We start from the raw sequence: 21,233 nt of genomic DNA on the forward strand, positions 1-21,233 counted from the left end.
TAAAAGTTAAAAACTATGCTGCCAGGGGTTAAAGTCTATAGTGAAATATAGAAAAGTCTACACACACACACACACACACCGTTTGATTTGTGGCATTAAGTGGTATACATATTTTATTTTTACAATAATGGAGTTACCACCTATCCACTGGAAACAGTGGGAATACAAATTTTGTTGTCTATTTATTATAAAAATAGCACAACAAAAATTTAAGCCACTAATAATTATATAGGAAATGTTGGTGGGAAAAGATATATTAACAACTTTGTAAACCGTGTAACAAATGTGCAAGTTATATAATGCTTTAGTTTTTTTGGGGTAGTGGCAATACACATTAAAGATCTATCAAATCACCACCAAGATAAAGAAGTTATGTATTGTTTCAAAATGATCTTATGTTTATAAACCCTTTTTCATAAGTGGAGGATCATTGAAATGTTTTCTCCTCTTTGACAAGTGCGATGACATCATTCATAATGTCAAAAAGGAAATTCTGGCAAGTCGGCTCATACAGAGTCTTGTTGACCCACGCCTTTTGACCTTTGGAAAACTTCAATATTTGTTCCATAGAGTCGAATGCATCTCCACTTGAATTAGCATATTTTACCATTGCTTTAACCTTATTGACATTCCTGTTATGGTCCAGGGCTGCAAGTTGTGTGCGTGCTACCATAGCGTCCATGAAGAAATGTAATGTCTTTGGACGATATTTAAGGCAAGTGCTATGGTAGATCTCTAATTCACCTGTGTGACATTGGAAGGACAGTTGTTTTAAGTTCTTTAATAGACTGGTATTTTCAACAATTTGTTTTAATTTTTTATAGGCGGCAGAATCTTTTTCTAACCAGTTTGTATTGTTCAGCACGTCTTCCGGGAGAGGTGGATGATGACATGCTTTGCAGTCACCATCACCATCCCATTCATGAACATTGGTGACATGTTGTATAACCGATTTCCATTTTTGGATTAACAAATCAGGATTTTTAGAACATGTGCAAGAGCACCACCAAATATGGTTTCTGATTGCTTCCACCCATTGGGATAAGATTTCACAGTCTTTATGCTTTGCTGCCATTAAAACTTCATTGCCGATTGATTTAGAGAAATGCCATAGATCGAACTGATGTACAATGCCAGGATAATTCTCCTTTAGAATTTCTTGTATAGCAACATTTCTGTCAGTAACAATAATTTTCACATCAGCATTCATAGTTTGCAGTTCACCTATAGCCTTTTGAAATCCTATTTTTTCTAGGCCTGCCAATGTCACTTGAGGAGTAACCCGCTCCACTGAAAATGAACACATTTTTTTGCTAGCCACATCCATCAAAGAATATATACAATACTTGGCAGAAGGTCCAGGATTGTCCAATTGTTGATCTCCTGCCAAGCAAAGTGGTTTTTCCTGGACACTTTGTATGACTGCTTTTTGTTCCTCCCTCCAGTGATGATTAATGGCCGGAAACAGGTACATAGACTGGTTTTTATAATAGGTAGATTTGTCTATTGATTTTAAATTGAGCAATTTAAACATATGTTGGGATTTTAGAAAACTTGAACCGCTAAATAGCACGGCTGCAGATAGTAGAACATTTCCCAATGGTTGATATCCATGTCTTGGCTGGCTTTCCCAGAGATAACTGGTATGACCAGACCTGCAACGAACTTCTATTGACAAATATGATCCAATCGTTTCCTTCCTGTATTGTGTAAGTGGTGACATACATTTTGTTTCGGACATACACGGTATCATCATTATCAGTTTTTTGAGACAAGATTCGAAAACAATAAATTTTTCATCTTCAACAAGATTCTCAACTGGGGAATCTAAATCCTGAAAGACATGTTTCACATCATCTTCATCTTCCACATCACTTGGAACTAAGAATGATTCATCCTCATCCTCAGTCAATTCACTATTATAGAACATGGATTCATACGGGTCCTCCATTTCATCATTAGTCTGCATGGCAGATGTTTGCCACAAAATTGGGTTCTTGCAAACTGGAGAGAACGGTTCGTTTGGTATAGGTGATATCCTTTCAATTTTGGGATTTTGGGATACAAAGTAAGTGATATTTTGTGAGTAACTAGAAATTGCAATTTGATCCTCTTCTAATTTGATATTGGGTTCTATTCTCAGTGTACTGGTGTCAAAATCTGGTACCATAAAAGTACTTTTAAAAGGTCTTGAGGATAGAATGTTTGTAGGTATTTTATTTTCTTGCCCTGCATTTGTTTCATATTCTTTTTTAATGTGAATTTCTTGTTTTTTATCTGAAGAAGTTGGTACATCTACATCCACTTCAGAATCCATTAACATTTTAACTTTAACAACACTTTCCAAAACTTCACATGGTTCATTTCCACTATCACTGCTTTCTAGATCTTCTGGGTGGACAATAGAAACGGTTGATTCTGAGTCTGAGTCATTAGTTGGTTTGTTTGGAACCAATAAAGTGCACATAACTTTTCGGTGTTTTCTATATATTTTAGTTTGTGTGTGTGCATTTCTTTTCCTATGCATTGGGTCAGTGGAAATACAGCAACTTCTTCTATTTGTGAAGAAATCGGTGTTGACGCCTTTGTCAACCATTTTAGGTTTATGAATCAGACAAGGTGGTTGAACCAATGGTGTGCTGCTCGATACAAAAAAAAGTTTTCCTGTATTAACAGATGATTGGCTCATACAGCGGCTAGGCAAAACACTTGGATCAGAAGGGGATGTAGCATTTTGTTTCATGAAAATAATATTTTCCTCCAGTTTTCTTTTCTTTGATGGTGGGAGAGAAGCAGGGATTGTAGATTGTGAAGTAAGTGTTTTAACTGGAATATGGACAACAGACATGGAGGGTGGTTTCTGTCCTAAATTAGATGTTGGTGGTGGCGTCTGTGTCACAGATGACACATTTCCAGAAACTGGAAGAACAGTCATGGAGAATGGCTTTGTTTCACGAACGACAGTTAAAGGAATATTGATTGGTGGAGCTGTCAAAGTTTTGTAGGGAGAACTGTCAAACCCAGAGGTAGAGATTACTGGGCTTGATGCTGGGGATAGGGATATTATTGGACAGGAAGATGTGGAAGATGACGTTTTGGTACTTGAAGATGTAGCTGCTGGCCTGAGCTGGATATCCAAAGGCAAGACGGAATTTGTGAGAACAGAAGAGGGAGGTTTTTTCTGCAATATGACAGGGGCTGAGGTACTTTGCAACAAGTTAGCAGCAGATTTCAGTGGTTTCAGTTGACTACCACACGACGGTGCAGTAAATTGTGAAATTGCAGATGTACTCTGTTGAAGGCAAAATGATGACGACACCGGTACTCTCAACATGGACGAGGTAGAAGTTCTCGATACAGATGACTGCTGACCTACACCAGATGAGGCAGAATGTATTTTTGTGGCCTCACACACAGTGGTTGCAGTTGGTTGAACAGTTACTGATGATGATGATCCGTCACTGACAAGGGAGTTAGACTTTTGACTAATTCCACATGCTTGAAAAATAACACGTTGAGGAACAACAGGAACTAATGTCATTTGCTGAATCGTGGATTGTGAGGATGCATCTGGATGAACAGCTGAAAACTCAACCTGATATGTACGTACTGTACCAGAACATGATGGTTTCTGGCCTTCAGCAGGTGGAGCAGAAGGGATGTGTTGCTCACTAGAAGTGCCTGATGGTCCTGACTGAAAATATGACACTGATGGAATATTTGTAGATACTAAAGACACTGACGGAAAATATTTTGATTCAACTGCTGTTGGGGTTATTGTATTAAAAATAGTTGGAATTGCATTTTTGTTTAAAATCCTTCGATAACCATCATAGCGGTAACTGTCATTTGTGAAGTGTAAGGAACACATTCTATATATGTCATATAATTTTCCTAGATATACTTTCTGAACCATTTCGTCAATGTCTGTGCCATATTGCCCTGTCTGTTGCAGCCAAAGCTTGATTCTTTCAGGTTCTTTTGGAAAACAATGTCGAATTATAGTAGGATCAAGGTTCTTCTTGCGACCACAACCACGCACAACACAGGATGGCATGATGAGTTGCCTAAATAAAATAAAAAAAATATTTGTATTTCATACACCTGGTGGTCTAAGGAAGTGGAGGGGTTAATGTCACAAACTCTGCACAGGTCATAGTGCATGCAAACACAACCTTAAGACCCCAGTAAGGGGCAGGCAAAAATGTACACAATACTGTTATTTACAAATTGCCACTGAGGCAAACAATGCACTTTTCCCACACTACAATACTTAGTTTTTTTTGTGTAATGTTGAGTGTATAGTTATAAAATGTAAGTTTTATTATTATACCATTAAAAAGCCAAAATGAATGAACAAAAGGAACCTTGAGGGCAGCATAATTTAGTGACAGGCTGGCGGATTTCAGTGGTCTGTCACTCATTTGCTTAAATGAAGCAATTTATGAGAACTTACCTGCAGAGCCTGGGCAGTGCCATCAGAGATAAGTCTGGCATATTCATGAGCTGTCGCTAGCTCCAATAATTGACGGATGTCTCCGTATGCAAAGTTATAGTGAGTCATCATCTGTCAATTAGCAGGAAGTGGGCAGATAAGTTGATGAACTTAGATGTGTTCGATATTATGGTGATCCTGTGTGTTAGAGACACACAGGACCTGCTCTGTCAAACCGTCAGTTCACTTACTGATGGAATCGGCTGATAGCGAACGATACAGCTTCTATGTGTCCCCTATACATAGAAGCTGTATCGGAAAAACTAAAAGAAAAGATTTATATGCAAGTCAATTCACAAAATGTTTAAAATCACAAAAAACATTGATTCAATTAAAAAAATACAAATAATCTTTTAAAAAAAGGTTGTGAGAGGTACATACCTTATGGAAATAAAAGGGTTAGAAATAGGAGAAAACCAATGTGGCTAAATAACGATGTAAAGTGGGCAATCAGTAACCAAATTAAAAGGGGTTGTCCAGACAGGGAGCGGCTTCTCATACTGATTGCCGGGAATTCGACACCTGGACCCCGCACCGATCAGCTGTTCCAGTGCCCGGAGGCAGCTGAAAGTTATGCAGTGGTCGGTACCGGAAGCAGATGGCTCCAGTCACTGTATAATGGCTGTGCTGGGTTACTGTAGCTCTGCTCCTAATCACTTGACTAGGAGCACAGCTACAGTACTGGAGCACAGTCGCTATACAGAGACTGGAGCCATCTGCTTCCGGCACCGACCACTGCATAACTTCCGATACCCAGCCCTAGTGGTTAACACTGCAAACTCAGATGGTGTCACCATTACTAGTGGGGTACCACAGGGGCCAGTATAATGAACTATTCTCTTTAATATATTTATTAACCCCTTAATGACCGCCCCATAAATGTTTTCACGGTGGCCAATAAAGGCTATGTAAACCTTTTTGAAGGCATTTTTTTTAAAATAAATCAATGTATCTTGCTGTCACAGCCAAATCAGTCAGGTCAGCAGGACTTCGGTGAGCACTGGTACTGCTATTATCGATTACATCTATGTTCATGAACCAACGCTTACCGAAGCAGTTCGTCCCGCTGACTTGACGGATTCGGCTGTGACAGCAAGACACTGCTTCTTTGTATCCATGATACATAGAAGCTGTATCTCAAAATGTAAACATTGATTTATAGAGAAAAACAAAAACTTTACAGGTTTACATAGTCTTTAACCCCTTAGTGACCAGCCTATTTTAGGCCCTAATGACCAAGCAATTTTATTTTATTTTTTTCGTTTTTCTATAGTCACATTAAAAGAGAAAAAACTTTTTTATTTTTCCGTCGACATACCTGTATGAGTACTTGTTTTTTGCAGGATTAATTGTACTTTTTAATGGCATTATTTTGGGGTACATATTTTTTGATTAACTTTTTTTGGGGGAATAGAAAAACACCCTGAAATTCCACCATTGTTCTATGCGTTTTAAATTGACGCCGTTCACTGTGCGGCGTAAATAACACGTTATCTTTATTCTATGGGTCGGTACAATTACAACGATATCACATATGTATAGGATTTTTATGATCCAGCGCTGAGTCGTACTTTGATTTAAAAAGGAAGAAGTGTTCCCACCTTTATTGGGGAAATAAGGTTAAAAATGACGGGAGACGCAGTCCCAAGATGTATGGTAGTTCTGGGTGATTACCCTGGCCTACGCGTTTCGAGCATGTGCCGTGCTCTTAATCATGGCAAAGAAATGTGAGAGCCCTTCCTGCTCTGCCTGCTTGATATATGTAGGTGGTGATTAAAGAAAATTTGAGTGATTGGATAACACTAAATGCTGACCATCATTGCAGGTGGGGTAAACCTGCAATTGGAAACGGCATTAGTATGCGTAACCAAGAGAATATTGAATAGATACATTGTCGGGCATGTCCATTCCCTAAAGAAGACAAAATATCTGATAAGATATGTGCCCAGGATATAAATTATTGTGTACGGTATCTTGGTTAATATAATTCTAAAGACAGGCAAAGCAGTGTGAGCCTCACCATAGGTTAAAAATACATCACAAACGTTAAACTAGGAAACATAAAATCGAAAACAAACAATGGATTGCAAAAAGTTAAACTGACTTGGTTGTGATTGTTGCATGTTGAACCAAGCATAATTAATACTTTATGTATATAACATTAGCGTACGAACAAATCAAATGTTGGACTAAAAAACATGTTCAGGGAAGAAAAATAAAAATAAAAATTATTCCCAACATAAAAAGTTATATGTATACATATATATGAGCAGAGGATCCTTATGTTGCCTAAATATATATAGGAATTTAGTACTTTATATACTTCAAGAGTGCTTAAGTTTGGCACAAAAAACCCTGCAGATCGAATTTATGCTACGTGTACTTAATGAGAGAGTGGTCAATCAGGTCTGAATGGTGGTGTATGTGTTTCTGCGATTTATTATTTGAATTTGCAATACTTTTGCATTTGATTTGTAGTATGTTGGTTAAAGAAACACATCATACAATTCAGTTGGTCGGTAAGGCCTGTTGTGTGTCGTAGGCATTTGCTCTAGGCATGTTTTTTATTATATTATTTAAATAAAAATATATATTTTTTCAGACATGTGTCTTTACTGGAATTCATTTCTCCCATTCGATCCACCGTTGACGGAACACAGGGAACGAACACAACCAACAGCGAGGCGGCACCACGAAAAGGACACCCCAAATATCTGCACCTCCAAGAGAGGAAAAGGGAAACACACATGTCGCATCGGAAGGTAAATGTAAAATGCTTGCGCTGTCTAAATATATATCAGACGTTGGCCATTGAGAAAATATAAAATAGATGAAATATGAGGTTAATATGTGTCTAAAGCCATTCGAGATTGAAACTAGAAACTGCAAACTCGGAATATATAGTGCCACAGCAGGTGCTAGTAGTCCTGATGTTTCGGGACTATAATTGTAGATTATGTACCCTCAGCTTGTATATCACTATAAGCCAGCAATATTCTCCTTAATTCAGGAAAATATAACATACGTACAGAGTGTTAAAAGAAATGCCCCACGTTCTTTTTGGTGCTGTCCATGATGTATAGTGCTGAATGTGTCACAACTCATGAAAATCAGTATTGTTTGTGAGAAAGATTCTAAAGTTATTAGTGGCGAACCGTTCATAAAATTACAGACTCGAAATATATGGTACCATAGCAGATACTAGTAGTCCCACAAGATGTTTCGGGACTGTAATTGTAGATTATGTACCCTCAGCTTGTATATCACTATAAACCGGCGATATTCTCCTTGGTTCAGGAAAATATAGAATACGCGCAGAGTGTTGAATGAAATGCCCCATGTTCTTTTTGGTGCTGTCCATAATGTATTGTGCTGAATGTGTCACAACTCATGAAAATTAGTGTTGTATGTGAGGAAAATTTTGAAGTTTATTAGTGGTGGCCCGTTCATACTCGGTAGGAACGATGTTAACTATATAGGCTAAAAGACTGATCATTCACTAATGTGTTCAATAATGAAACATAAGCTCCTTTTTAAGGTTGAGACCAAGCGGAACACGTGTTTCTAGGTTATATATCCAGAAGGCCTCTCTCGTCAAGAGAAGGTGTCTGATATTACCCCCTCTGGTAGTTCCCCTGACTTTCTCTATTGCATAAGAGCAGAACGAGTTTATACTTCGATTGTGACAAGAAATGAAATGTCGGGCTACGTTGAACTCAGATGCTCCAAAACTCGAAGTTTAAACTTTCTTATTGTACATCCCACATACTTTAAGTTGCAACTTGTACATTCAACAACGTAAACTACATTGTTGCTGTTGCAATTGATATACGATTTAATTGGGAAGTTGATGTTTCCTGTGGAGTTTGTGAATTGTTTTGTGATTTTTGAAAAATTGCATGCTTTGCATGGTTGTGTTCCGCACTTAAAGTAACCTTTATGGGTTAACCATGTGGGTTTGGGGAAATTTGTTGTTAAAAGTGAAGGGGCCAGCATATTCCCGAGAGTGGGAGCTCTCCGTGACACGACTCTACATCCATTTCCCAACACTTCTTCTAGCTTTGTATCCTCATATAACAATGGAATATATTTAAGGACCATGTTCTTAATCTGATTAAATTGGTTACTATAATGGAGTACCAACGTGGGTATATTAGGATCAACTTTATTGGACCTGATGGTGTCTATATTATGTTCGACAGACAGGAGAGAATCTCTGTCTTTGGTGTTAACTATAGTTTTGACTCTCTCAAGTGTCCAATTTCTGTACCCCCGTGCCATTAACCTGCGACATATGTTGGCCTCTTCTCTGGTATAACGTGTCTCTGTACTGCAATTCCGCTTAGCTCTTGTCAATTCGCCCACTGGTATTGCCGAGATCGTGTGCTTTGGGTGGCAGCTAGTGGCGTGCAATAAGGTGTTGCCTGATATAGGTTTGTAATAAATTTCAGTACAAATCTTAGATCCAATCTCAGAACTGAGCCTGATATCCAAAAAGTCAATGGTCGTGTCATTTGAATTATGAGTAAATCTGAGATTTAAATTGTTATCATTGATGTAAGCCAGAAAGTCTGGTATGGCAGAAACATCGCCCTCCCATATGAATAGGAGGTCGTCGATGTATCTGCCATACCAGTGAATTTTTCTATTTTTCCATCAATGCAGCGATTTTTTTGGGCTTCTTTTTTGCGGGATGAGACGTAGTTTTGATTGGTACTGTTTTGGGGTACATAGGACTTATGAACTTTTATTCTGACTTTTTTGGGGGGCAATGGAAAATAAAAAGCAACTTCGCCATTTTTTTTTTGCATTTTTCTTTTACGGTGTTCACCTTGCAGTTTAAATTACATATTAACTTAATATCATTACGGTCGTGGCGATACCATATATGTGTACTTTTATTTTTTACACTTTTACTAAATAAAACCACTTTTTTATGGGAAAAAAATTGATTTATTTTTTTTACTGTAATTTTTATTAATAATTTTTATTTCACATTACTTACTTATTTTAAAAGTGCCACTAGGGGACTTTACTATGCAATCTTTAGATCGCTGCTATAATGCTTTGGTATACTTTGTATACCAAAACATTATTGCCTGTCAGTGTAAAACGGACAGGCAATCTATTAGGACGTGCCTCCGGAACATCCTAATAGGCATATGCCCAGGGCAGACCTGGGGGCTTTTATCAGGCCCCCGGCTGCCATGTCACCTTGTCGGAAGCCACCGATCGCATTTGCGGGCTGCCGATGGGTGAGAGAGGGAGCTCCCTCCCTCTGTAAACAAGTTAAATGTCAGGGTCGCTATTGACCATGGCATTTAACGAGTTAAACAGCCGAGATCAAAGTAAACTTCGATCCCGGTCGTTGGAGCAGGAGTCAGGCTGTCATCAAACAGCGGAGCCCCGGCTCCAGCCTGCACGGGACACCCGTGCAGGGCTTAGACTGGGCTGCCGTGAAAAGGCGACGGCCTAGCCTAAGGCCCCTTAGTGACCGCCGTGAAAAGGCGTATTGGTGGTCACTAAGGGGTTAAGGGTACTTATGCCAAAGCACTGCCTTTTCACGGCGGCACTTTAGCATAAGATAGCACCTTTGGGAGGCGGTTAAACTATGTGTACTCAGCTACTGTTCTCTCTCCCTCCGATTATATTCTGTGAGAGAAATAGTAAAAATTAGGTCCATATCTTTGCCTCCCCATCAAGCAAAATAATGCACGCATGCACTGACTGTGAATTGCCAGTGCTGCCTGTGGCAGCTATGGCAAATAGTAACAGTCAGGGACCAATCTCAGTGGTCCCTGATGACGTGATCACTGGGATAGACCTATCACAGTGATCTATGTCAATAAATGTAAAAAACAAACACAGCACAGGACATGCGCTGTCCCTTTCTCTCCCGTCACTGTAGTTGATATGTGATAAGAGAAACACTACATCCAAATCCTGTGCTGCCTAGTCTGTGCCCCCTGATCACCCCCCTGTGTGAGCACACAAGTGATCCGTACACAAGTTCACAATTTCACAATTTCCAAACATGAATTATGTAAACAGCGTAGATTGCGAAACGACGCTATTTCTGTAACTACCATTCAGTTCTATGGAACTTACGAAAACAGAATATAGCTCAGCGAGCTACACTTTTTCCGTAATTCATGGTTGGAAATCACAAGATTCAGCCACAACACAGGTAGAATGGGATTTTACCTGTTAGTGACTGCCAATACGCATTTTCACGGCGGCCACTAATGGGCCACTAATGGGCTTTATTCTGATGCATACGCATTTTCACGGCGCTGCATCAGAATAAACAGATATCAATCATACCCCTTGAGGAAGCGGATATCGCAAAACGCGCGTCGGGGTTCTATACACAGGAACCCAGTCTACCAGGACTTTTACTATGGGTAATGCTATCTGAGTTATCTAAGTTAGGAATTTTGTACTTTGGCCAATACTCTTTAGACATTTCTGTCCTTAACATTAAGGCCTCATGCACACGACCGTAGCCGTGTGCACGGCCATGATTTTCGGGTCGGCCGTCATTGTTTTCAATGAGCCCGGACCGCAGAAGATGTCCGTAATAGGACATGCCCGTTCTTTCTGCGGTGCGGGTTCCCGGGCCATGCACGGACCGTAAAAATTACGGTCATGTGCATGGCCCCATAGAAAAAAATGGGGCCGCAATTCTCCCGTGGATTTTCGGGGGAATTGCGGCCGCAAAAACACATTCGTGTGCATGGGGCCTAACAGTCCATATTCTAAACAACTAATGCTATTCATGATAGCGCACTGCCCTATTCATATGTCCTTAATACAAGTACTTTAAATACATCATACACCTGGTTTTCCTATTCACCTGTGTATATATCATATAGAGTCTCTCCACTCATGTACCTTTTTAACATGTACGTTTTTATATGTAATAAAAAAAAATATTTCTTTCATATATACTTGGCTCTACACTCTGTTTCTTGTGTGCATTTGTAATTATTATAGAGTTGCCTCTTCATTATACAAGGGAGATTGTTCCATAGGGACATTACCTAGCCCATTACTATTTCTTGCATTAGGAGATATTAAGTATATCAGAATAAATAGAGCATAAAGCCATTAAATCTCCCTGCTCTCAGCTACCAGAGGTAGCTGAGGGCATCCCTGCTTGAACGGGTGAGATTGATATCAGTATCGATCTCACCCGTTTAACCCCTCAGATGCGGCGCTCAACAGCGAGCGCCCCATCGGAGTTGCTTAGGAGAGAGGGAGGGAGCTCCGTCTCTCTCCCTCCGATACCCAGCGATGTTATCGCCGAGTGTCTGTATCTCCGATGGCAGCCGGGGGCCTAATAAAAGGCCCCCAGTTCTGCCTTTAGTAAATGCCTGCGAGGCCAGGACAGGCAGTAACGGACAGGCAGTAATATACTGCAATACAAAAGTATTGCAGTGTATTATAAAAGCGATCGGAGGATTGCATATTAAAGTCCCCTAGTAGGACTAGTAAAAAAGTTAAAAAAAAAGTTTAATAAAGTTAATAAAAAAAAAAAATGTGAAAAGAAATAAAAAATTCAATTTTTCCCCCCACAAAATGCTTTATTATTAAAAAAACTAAATTGTAATGATGGGGGTAAGGAAACAGACAAGTGAGCCCTAATCTACCCGCCACTCAGTCCCTGCCTACTTGCAACGACCCGCCCTAGGCGACGGGGTAAAACTGGGCGATGGTCCCTACGCTCAATAAGTGCACGACAGACAAACAGGCAAGGGTACACAGAAGCTAAGGGAAATGGGGCAGTTGCCCACGGCAACACCGCGAGCAACAAGAGTGGTGAATGAGCCGAGTCAAACCAGGAGTGTACGAGGTACCAAACGCAGAGCAGGAGAGTAGTGAACAAGCCGAGTCAAACCAGGAGTGTACGAGGTACCAAACGCAGAGCAGGAGAGTAGTCAGTAAGCCAGGGTCTATATGAAGCAGGGTCAAATAGTTCAAGAAGCTGCAGCAGGGCCAGGAAACCAAACGAGAAGAATCACAAGCAAGGAGGAACAGGAAAGGCAGGTATAAATAAACAGAGGGCGGGAGCTAGCTCCGTTTGGCCAGGCTGTGATAGGCTCTCCCACTCCTAAGCCTGCCATCCTGAGTGGTGGAAGATGGAGTCAGTCTCACAGACATAGAAGCAGGTGCAGACTGATTACCTATGGGCGTTTACACAGAAGCTGTGCCTGGCAGATCCTTTACAGAAATAAAGTAGAAATGTTACACATATTTGGTATCGCCGTGTCCGTAACGACCCCATTAAGCGTTTACAATATTTAACCTGCACGGTGAACACCGTAAAAAATAAATAAAAAAAAAACTATGGAAAAACTGCCGTTTTCTGTGAATCCTAAAAAGTGATCAAAAAGTCTCATCTACTCCAAAATGGTACCAATAAGAACTACAAGTCATCCCGCAAAAAAAAAAAACTTTTGTACAACTGCATCGGCAGAAAAATAAAAAAAGTTAATGGCTCTTCAAATATGGAGACACAAAAACAATTTTGAAATAAAAAGTGTTTTTTCTGTGTAAAAGTAGTAAAACATACAAAATCTATACAAATGTGGTATCGTTGCAATCGTAACAACCCGCTAAACAAAGTTATTGTGTTATTTATACCACGCAGTAAACGGGGCAGATTTAGGACGAAAAAAAGAGTGGCAAAATTTCAGGTTTTTTTCTATCCCCCCCCAAAAAAAGTTAATCAATAAATTATATGTAGGAGGGCAGAGCCTGACAGACATGAGATCCTTAGGCTGGGTTCACACGACCATTTTACGTCCGTAATGGACTGAACGTATTTCGGCCGGAAGTCCCGGACCGAACACACTGCAGGGAGCCGGGCTCCTAGCATCATAGTTATGTACGTACGTAGAGTCCCTGCCTCTCCGTGGAACTACTGTCCCGTACTGAAAACATGATTACAGTACGGGACAGTTGTCCGGCAGCGAGGCAGGGACTCCTAGCGTCGTACATAACTATGATGCTAGGAGCCCTGCTCCCTGCAGTGTGTTCGGTCTGGGACTTCCGGCCGAAATACGTTCCGTCCATTACGGACATAACATGGTCGTGTGAACCCAGCCTTAGTCTCCCGCTGTCGAGCACCAGAAACCCTGACCATACCGGCCGTTATTGATTATGGGGAAGTTGACTGGCAAGGAGAAGAATCGGGAATGGACTCCAGCTCCTAAGGCTTTTCGAAATCAGCATGAAGTGGATCAGTTTTTTCAGAAGAACTTGCCGGATTCTCCGACACGAGCTCCCAAGATGGCGCCGGAATCACAAGATGCTGCCCAGCACTCTGAGGACTCGGATGCTGAAAGTGGTTCAGATGCACAGGCAAGTGACTATTTACTCCCTATCTCGAGGAGATATCTGAAGAGGGCATTGACCACAGCTCTGGTACCTATAGCCAGTGAATTGGCAGATATTAAATCTGACCTGCGACATGTTGGGGGGGGTCGGGTTTTATTCAACACTGCGTTGAAAGACAAGGTTCTCACACAACAGGCACACATTAACCCCTTCAGGACCCAGCCTGTTTTGGCATGTGGTCTTTATGTGGTAATAACTTTGGAACGCTTTTACCTATCCAAGCGATTCTGAGACTGTTTTCTCGTGACATGTTGTACTTTAGGTTGACATGACATGTTGACATGTTTTGAGAAAATTTGCAAAAATTCTCATTTTTCTAAATTTAAACGTATCTACTTGTAAATCAGATAGTAATACCACACAAAATAGTTACTAATTAACATTCCCCATATGTCTACTTTATGTTTGCATCGTTTTTTGAACGTACTTTTATTTTTCCAGGACGTTACAAGGCTTAGAACTTTAGCAGCAATTTTAGAGAAAATTTCAAAAGGCCATTTTCTCAGGGACCAGTTCAGTTCTGAAGTGGCTTTGAGGGCTTTATATATATTAGAAAATCCACATAAATCACCCCATTTTGAAGACTGCACCCCTCAAGGTATTCGAATCAGCATTCACAAAGTGTTTTAACCCTTTAGGCGTTTCACAGGAATTAAAGCAATGTAGAGGTGAAATTTACAACTTTTATTTTTTTTGCCGAAATTAATTTAGAATAAATTATTTTTTGGAACAGAAGGTTTTACCAGAGAAATGCAACTCAATATTTTATTGCCCAGATTCTGCAGTTTTTAGAAATATCCCACATGTGGTCCTAGTGCGCTAATGGACTGAAGCACCGGCCTCAGAAGAAAAGAAGAACCTAGTGGATTTTGGCCCTCGTTTTTTTAGAATATATTTTAGGCATCTTGTCAGGTTGGAAGAGGTCTTGTGGTGCCAAAACAGTGGAAACACCCCAAAATTTACCCCATTTTGGAAACTACACCTCTCAAGGAATTTATCTAAGGGTATAGTTAGCACTTTGACCACACAGGTTTTTCGCTAAATATATTGGGATTAGTCTGTAAAAATTAAAATCTACTTTTTCTCTGAAAAAACATAGAAATTTTTAATATTTACAAGGAATAAAGGAGAAAAAGCACCCCAACATTTGTAAAGCAATTTCTCCCAATTACGGCAATACCCCATATGTGGTAATAAACTGCTGATTGGACCCACAGCAGGGCCCAGAAGGGAAGGTGCGCCATTTGGATTTTGGAGCACAGATTTTGCTGGAATGGTTTTCGGTGCCATGTCGCGTTTGCAACGCCCAGGAGGGACCAAAACAGTGGAAACACCCCAAAAGTGACCCCATTTTGGAAACTAGACCTTTCAAGGAATGTAGGGGTTTAGTTAGCATTTTGACCACACATGGTTTTTTGCAGAATTTGGTGAAATTAGACAGTGAAAATGAAAATCTACTTTTATTCTGAAAAAACATAGAAATTTTTAATTTTTACAAGGAATAAAGGGAAAAAAGAACCACAACATTTGTAAAGTATTTTCTCCTTATTATTACCACATATGGGGTATTGCCGTAAATGGCTGATTGGACCCATGGCAGAGCTCAGAAAAGAAGGAGCGCTATTTGGATTTTGGAGCACGGATTTTGCTGGATTGTTTTTTGGTGCCATGTCACGTTTGCAATGCCCTGGCGGGACCAAGACAGTGGAAACCCCCCAAAAGTGACCCCATTTTGGAAACACACCTCAAGGAATTATTCCAGGGGTACAGTGAGCATTTAGACACCACAGGTGTTTTGCAGAATTTATTAGAATTAGGCCGCGAAAATGAATATAACCATTTTTTCCACAAAAATGTTGAATTTTCTCATTTTCACAAGGGATAAAAGAGTAAAAAAAACAACCAATTTCTGTAAAGCAATTTTTGCGGAGTACTGAAATGTGACCACATGTTTTTTTTCATTAGAAATGAATTAACCCTTTCAGGACTGATCCATTTTTTGCTTTCTTATTTTCGTTTTTCACTCTCCGCCTTCTAAGAGCCATAACGTTTTTCTTTTTCCGTCAGTAGAGTGTTGTGAGGGCTTATTTCTTGCAGGAGGAGTTATAGTTACTATTGATACCATTTAAAGTACCATTAAATGTACTGGGAAAATTATTTGCGGGCTGAAATTGAAAAAAGATTTGATTCCATTTTTTGGGGATTTCGTTATTACAGCTTTCGCCGTGTGGTAAAAACAAAAACTTTACTTTATTCTGCGGCTCAATACAATTACGGTGATAGCAAATTTATATAGTTTTTTTTATATTATACTACTTTTACAAAGAAAAATGTAATTGTTAAAATAAAAATTGTTTTGTTTCACCACATTCTGAGATCCGTAACTTTTTATTTTTCTGTTGATTTTGCGGTGGGAGGTCTTATTTTTTGCGGGACGAGCTGTAGTTTATATTGGTACCATTTTTTGGTACTTAAAAAGTGATCAAAAAGTTGTATTACATTATTTTTTTTTAGAGCTAAGGTGACAAAAAAAAAAAACTGCGATTTTGGCGGTTTAAATTCTTTACGTTTTTTACGGGGAGCATCGTGCGAGCTAAATAATGGTATATTGCAATAGTACGGCCTTTTACGGACGTAGCGATACAAATTTTTTGTTCATTTTTTTACATTACTTTAGAAGAAATATGGGAAAAGGTTTTGTTTTTTTTAACTTTACATTTTTTTTTTCTTCTTACTACTAAAAACTTTAATTCTTCAACACATTTTATTTGTCCCCTTAGGGGACTTGAACCAGCGATCATTGGATTGCTGGTACAATATACTGCAATACTAATGTATTGCAGTATATTGTTATTTTTACAGGCTTCTGTAACAGCGCGATCGCTGTTCCTGTCAGTTAATCCCGGGTGTCAGCTGTAATACACAGCTGGCACCCGCAGCGTATGGAGCGGGCTCAGCACGTGAGCCCGCTCCATACATCAACCCCCGCACCATGATGTGCTATTAAGTCATAGTGCGCAAAGCGGTTAATGCACAGCGGATGGTTCAAAGTGAATATTGCAATTTTCCACTGATATGCCATTTTAGTGCATAATATGTTGTGCCCAGTTTGTGCCACTGAAGACAAATACCTCATAAAATGTTAGGCGGATTCTCCCGGGTATGGCGATGCCATATATGTGGGCGCAAACTGCTCTTTGGGTACGCTGCAGGGGTCAGAATGGAGAGAGTGCCATTTTGCTTTTGGAGCGCAGATTTTTCTTGGTAATAGTTCTATATGGGGTTTTACTGGTGTTTAAGTTTATAATGTGGGGGCATATGTAAGCTGTGCGGAGAACATCAGGGCATTATAAAAGAGGGTATAATAATGGGGCAAATAAATAATAATTCATAGATATGTGGCCGGTGCCGCACTGATAAATGGTGGCCAATCTTATCCGATTTTGGCATCGTCATATTCTAAGAGCCAGAACTTTTTTATGTTTTCACCACCTGAGCGGTCTGAGGGCTTATTTGTTGCGGGACAATCTGTAGGTTTTCATTGGCACCATTTTGGGGTACATGCAATTTTTTTGATCACTTTTTATTCAATTTTTTTTGCAAGCCGTATGACCAAAAACAAGCAATTCTGACCAAGTTTTTTCGTTTATTTTCTTGCGGCGTTCACAGTGTGCTATAAATGACAATTTTACTTTATTCTGCGGGTGTGCACGATTATGGCGATACCATATGTATATAAGTTTCTTTATGTTTTGCAGAGTTTGCACAATAAAATCACTTTTTTATAAAATAATGTATTTTCTGTGTCACCATATTCTGAGAGCCATAACATTTTTATTTTTTAGTCAAAAAAGCTGTGTAAGGGATTGTTTTTTGCGGGACGGGTTGTAGTTTTTATCGGTACTATTTTCGGGTAGATGCGACTTTTTTGATCGCTTTTTATTCTCTATTTTGGGAGGGGTGTTAATAAAAAACGACACCAGAATCGCAATTTTTTGATCGTTTTTTTGGGGTGTTCATCGTGCGGGAAAAATAGTTACATAGTTAGTACAGTTGAAAAAAAGACATGTCCATCATGTTCAACCAAGGTCCATCAAAAATAACATTATAGATTTATAGTGGTGGTCGTTACGAACGTGGTGATACCAGATGTGTACTTTTTTTTATTTATTTTTTAACGTGTTCATTTTTTCCTATAATGAAAGTCTTATTATAGGAAAAAATGCATTTTTACACTTTTTTGAAAACATTTTTATTACCTTTTTTTTTTACTTGTCCCACTAGGGGACATTTAGACTTGCAGCTTGAGTACATTACACTACCTACGTAGTGTAATGCATTCCAACTGTCATTGTGACGTGACAGTCACACTGACAGGAAGCCTAGGAGGACCGGCCGGCGGCTGCTCCTCCGAGGCTTCCGTACATGGCAACCCGGAGGCCATTGTCTGGCCTCCGATTGCCACAACAAGCATCGGCAGCCCCCACAATCACTTTGTGGGGGCTGCCGATGTGCTTCAAACCCCTTAAATGCGGCGATCGCAATCGGTCGCCGCATTTATGGGGTTAATTGCCGAAATCAGCAGCGATGGTCCGCTGACCGGCAAGACTGGAGTGTCAGCTGTCGGGGACAGCTGACCTCCCGGTTCCCGGACACTGTCCGTTAAGACAGTGTGCGCCGGGAACCGCTCCGCAACTGTACGTCCTGGTGCGGGAAGCAAACCCTCTCCAGGACGTACTGTTGCAGCGTAGCGCGGGAAGAGGTTAATCAGACTTTGTTACTCCTGGAGGATCAGGAGAACAGGAGCAGAAGAAATAACTTAAAGGATCAGAGGTCTGCCTCAATCCTATTTACCGGATGGTTTGCAAACGACTGTCTCTCATTTATTTGAACTTATCTTAGGTCGGGATAGAGTAGTCACCATTGTCATAGAAAGAGTGCATAGAGCTTTGAAACCTAAGCCGGCACAGTCTGACCCACCCAGGGAAGTCATATGCAAACTCTTGAGTTATGTGGATACTTCGCTTATCCTTTCCACTGCGAGAGACAGGGGAGAACTTTCCTTTGAGTGTTCGGCAATTCAGATGTTTCAGGATCTTGCCCCTTCAACCCTACAGAAACGCAGAGTTTTCAAACCACTCACTGATAAACTTAGAGACTCCAAAATCCCATAATGCTGGCTGTATCCTTTCGGACTGGCCATTACTCATGGGGGCAAGAAGCTGATGATCAGACAACCAGAGGATCTTCGCTATGTATGGGGTGAACTTCATATCGCTTCTATGGAAATTCCTTTCTGGATGCCGCTGGATGAATCGGATGATCTACCCAACTTACCACCTCCTGATGCCTGGTCCACGGTCGGTCGCTAAGATGAAGTCACCAATATCCAAGAAACATCTCTCTAGATCTTCCACCACTTAGGACTCTTTCTATACATATCTACATCCATATCCTTTTTTCTTATAATCTCTTGTTATATTGGAGATCGGTTTAAAAAAAAAAAAGGAACGTTGGCTGGTAACAAATGCTGTTCTATGCTTACATGTTTTCTGGTAGCTCCTACGATCAGGGCTACCATTTTCTCTGCTCTTCCATTCTCCTTTCTTCTCCCCTCGCCCTCCCTCTCATTGTCTTCCTTCCCTACAGGTTTGCGTTTCTACATAGGAGTCTCTCCTCTACAGTGAGTTTTCTCTATGCTGTCCAATTATGCAATTTTCCTATACAGTCTACAGTTTTGTTATAGTTTCTGTTTGCATTTCCACTCGGTGGTACTCATATTATATGTTCTTCCAAGGTATTCACGCTATCTTAAATATGGCTGAGGTAACTCTAAACATTTGTACATTTAATGTAAAGGGATGCAACTCTCCGCCTAAACGTAGTCGCATCTTCTCCCTATTGTCTAGAACGAAGTCCGAAATTGTATTATCACAAGAAACTCACTTTCGTTCTGGTCATATTCCGAATTTACAACATAGTCTTTATAATAAATGGAATCATGCTGCCAGTCCCTCCTCGGCATCTAGGGGTGTAAGTATTGGCTTTCATAGGCACTCTCAATTCCTGTTTGAGGATCTGATAGCGGACTCAGAAGGGAGCTATTTACTGTTGAAGGGTAGATTTGCTGCACAATTAGTTTCAATTTGTAATTGAAGGACGTATTTCGGCCGCAAGTACCGGACCGAACACAGTGCAGGGAGCCGGGCTCCTAGCATCATAGTTATGTACGATGCTAGGAGTCCCTGCCTCGCTGCCGGACAACTGTCTCGTACTGAAAACATGATTACAGTACGGGACACTTAACTATGGTGCTAGGAGCCCGGCTCCCTGCACTGTGTTCGGTCCGGTACTTGCGGCCGAAATACGTCCATCAATTACGGACGTAATGACCTCGTGGAACATACCCTTATGCTCCAAATGTTAACACAACACAATGGCTCATTGAAATTCTACAGAAAATTGCAGCATTCACCTTCTCTGCGGCTCATCGTTCTTACCAGAAATTTGATTTATTTACTCTTGACTCTTGTCTCTCACAGATCCTCAGCTCCTCGATAGGTAGCATAACGATTTCCGATCAGGCGCCTGTTTATCTTAAGGTTAAGCTTATTGGCCACTCGGCGAGAGAGTGAACTTGGAGATTAAATGAAACCCATTTGGACAACCACACGACGTTGGTGGCTCGAGGGGAAGATGAAGTCCTATTTTACTACAAATTTGTCTGGAGACACTACTCAAGCTTCTAGATGGGAGGCACATAAGGCTTATATGAGAGGAATATTTATAGCCCTGGGAGCATTCTGGAAAAAACAGCGGGCCAAACGGATAAGTGAACTTTTGTCTCAGCTAAAATTGAAAAGTTGCATAAGAGATCGCTTGCGGTTTTAGAACAGGATACACGGACTAATCTCCATAATTCTCTTAAAGATGTCTTAAATATTAAATCTGCCCAGGCCTACCTTCGTATGCAGCATAAATATTATTCTCATGGCGATAAAGGGGGGAAAGTTATGTCCGCATTAGTTAAAAAAGCCAAAGAGAAAACCCATATTAAACAAATACTAACAGAGCAGGGCTCTTTGTCTTCTGACCCATCAATCATAGATGATACTTTCTCCTCATTCTACAGTTCACTGTATCATTTACAAGAGTGTTCCCACAACTAATCTCGCCTTTACTGACCCCGTCCCTTCTATAGATAGAAATCGCCAAGTCATCTCCAGTTTCCTAGAAACGTTATCCTTTCCTACCTTAACTGAAGATGTGACGTCACTTGTGGCCCCAGTCACTTCGGCTGAAATTAAACAAGTCCTGCTGACCATCCAGAATGGCA

At 40.3% G+C, this 21,233-nt stretch overlaps 1 protein-coding gene across 1 annotated transcript in view; it reads right to left on the reverse strand.

The window, feature by feature from the left end:
- Nucleotides 1-218: 218 nt before the first annotated feature.
- Nucleotides 219-21,233, reverse strand: part of LOC142660246 (uncharacterized) — a 54,630-nt gene continuing 33,615 nt past the window's right edge. The window contains exon 2 of the mRNA XM_075836828.1: nucleotides 219-4,067. Within this exon, the coding sequence (XP_075692943.1) occupies nucleotides 428-4,057 (3,630 nt within the window). The 5' untranslated portion in view covers nucleotides 4,058-4,067 and the 3' untranslated portion in view covers nucleotides 219-427. The remainder of the gene's footprint in view (nucleotides 4,068-21,233) is intronic.

This window comes from Rhinoderma darwinii, chromosome 9 (assembly GCF_050947455.1).
Source record: "Rhinoderma darwinii isolate aRhiDar2 chromosome 9, aRhiDar2.hap1, whole genome shotgun sequence".
Lineage (NCBI taxonomy): Eukaryota > Metazoa > Chordata > Amphibia > Anura > Rhinodermatidae > Rhinoderma > Rhinoderma darwinii.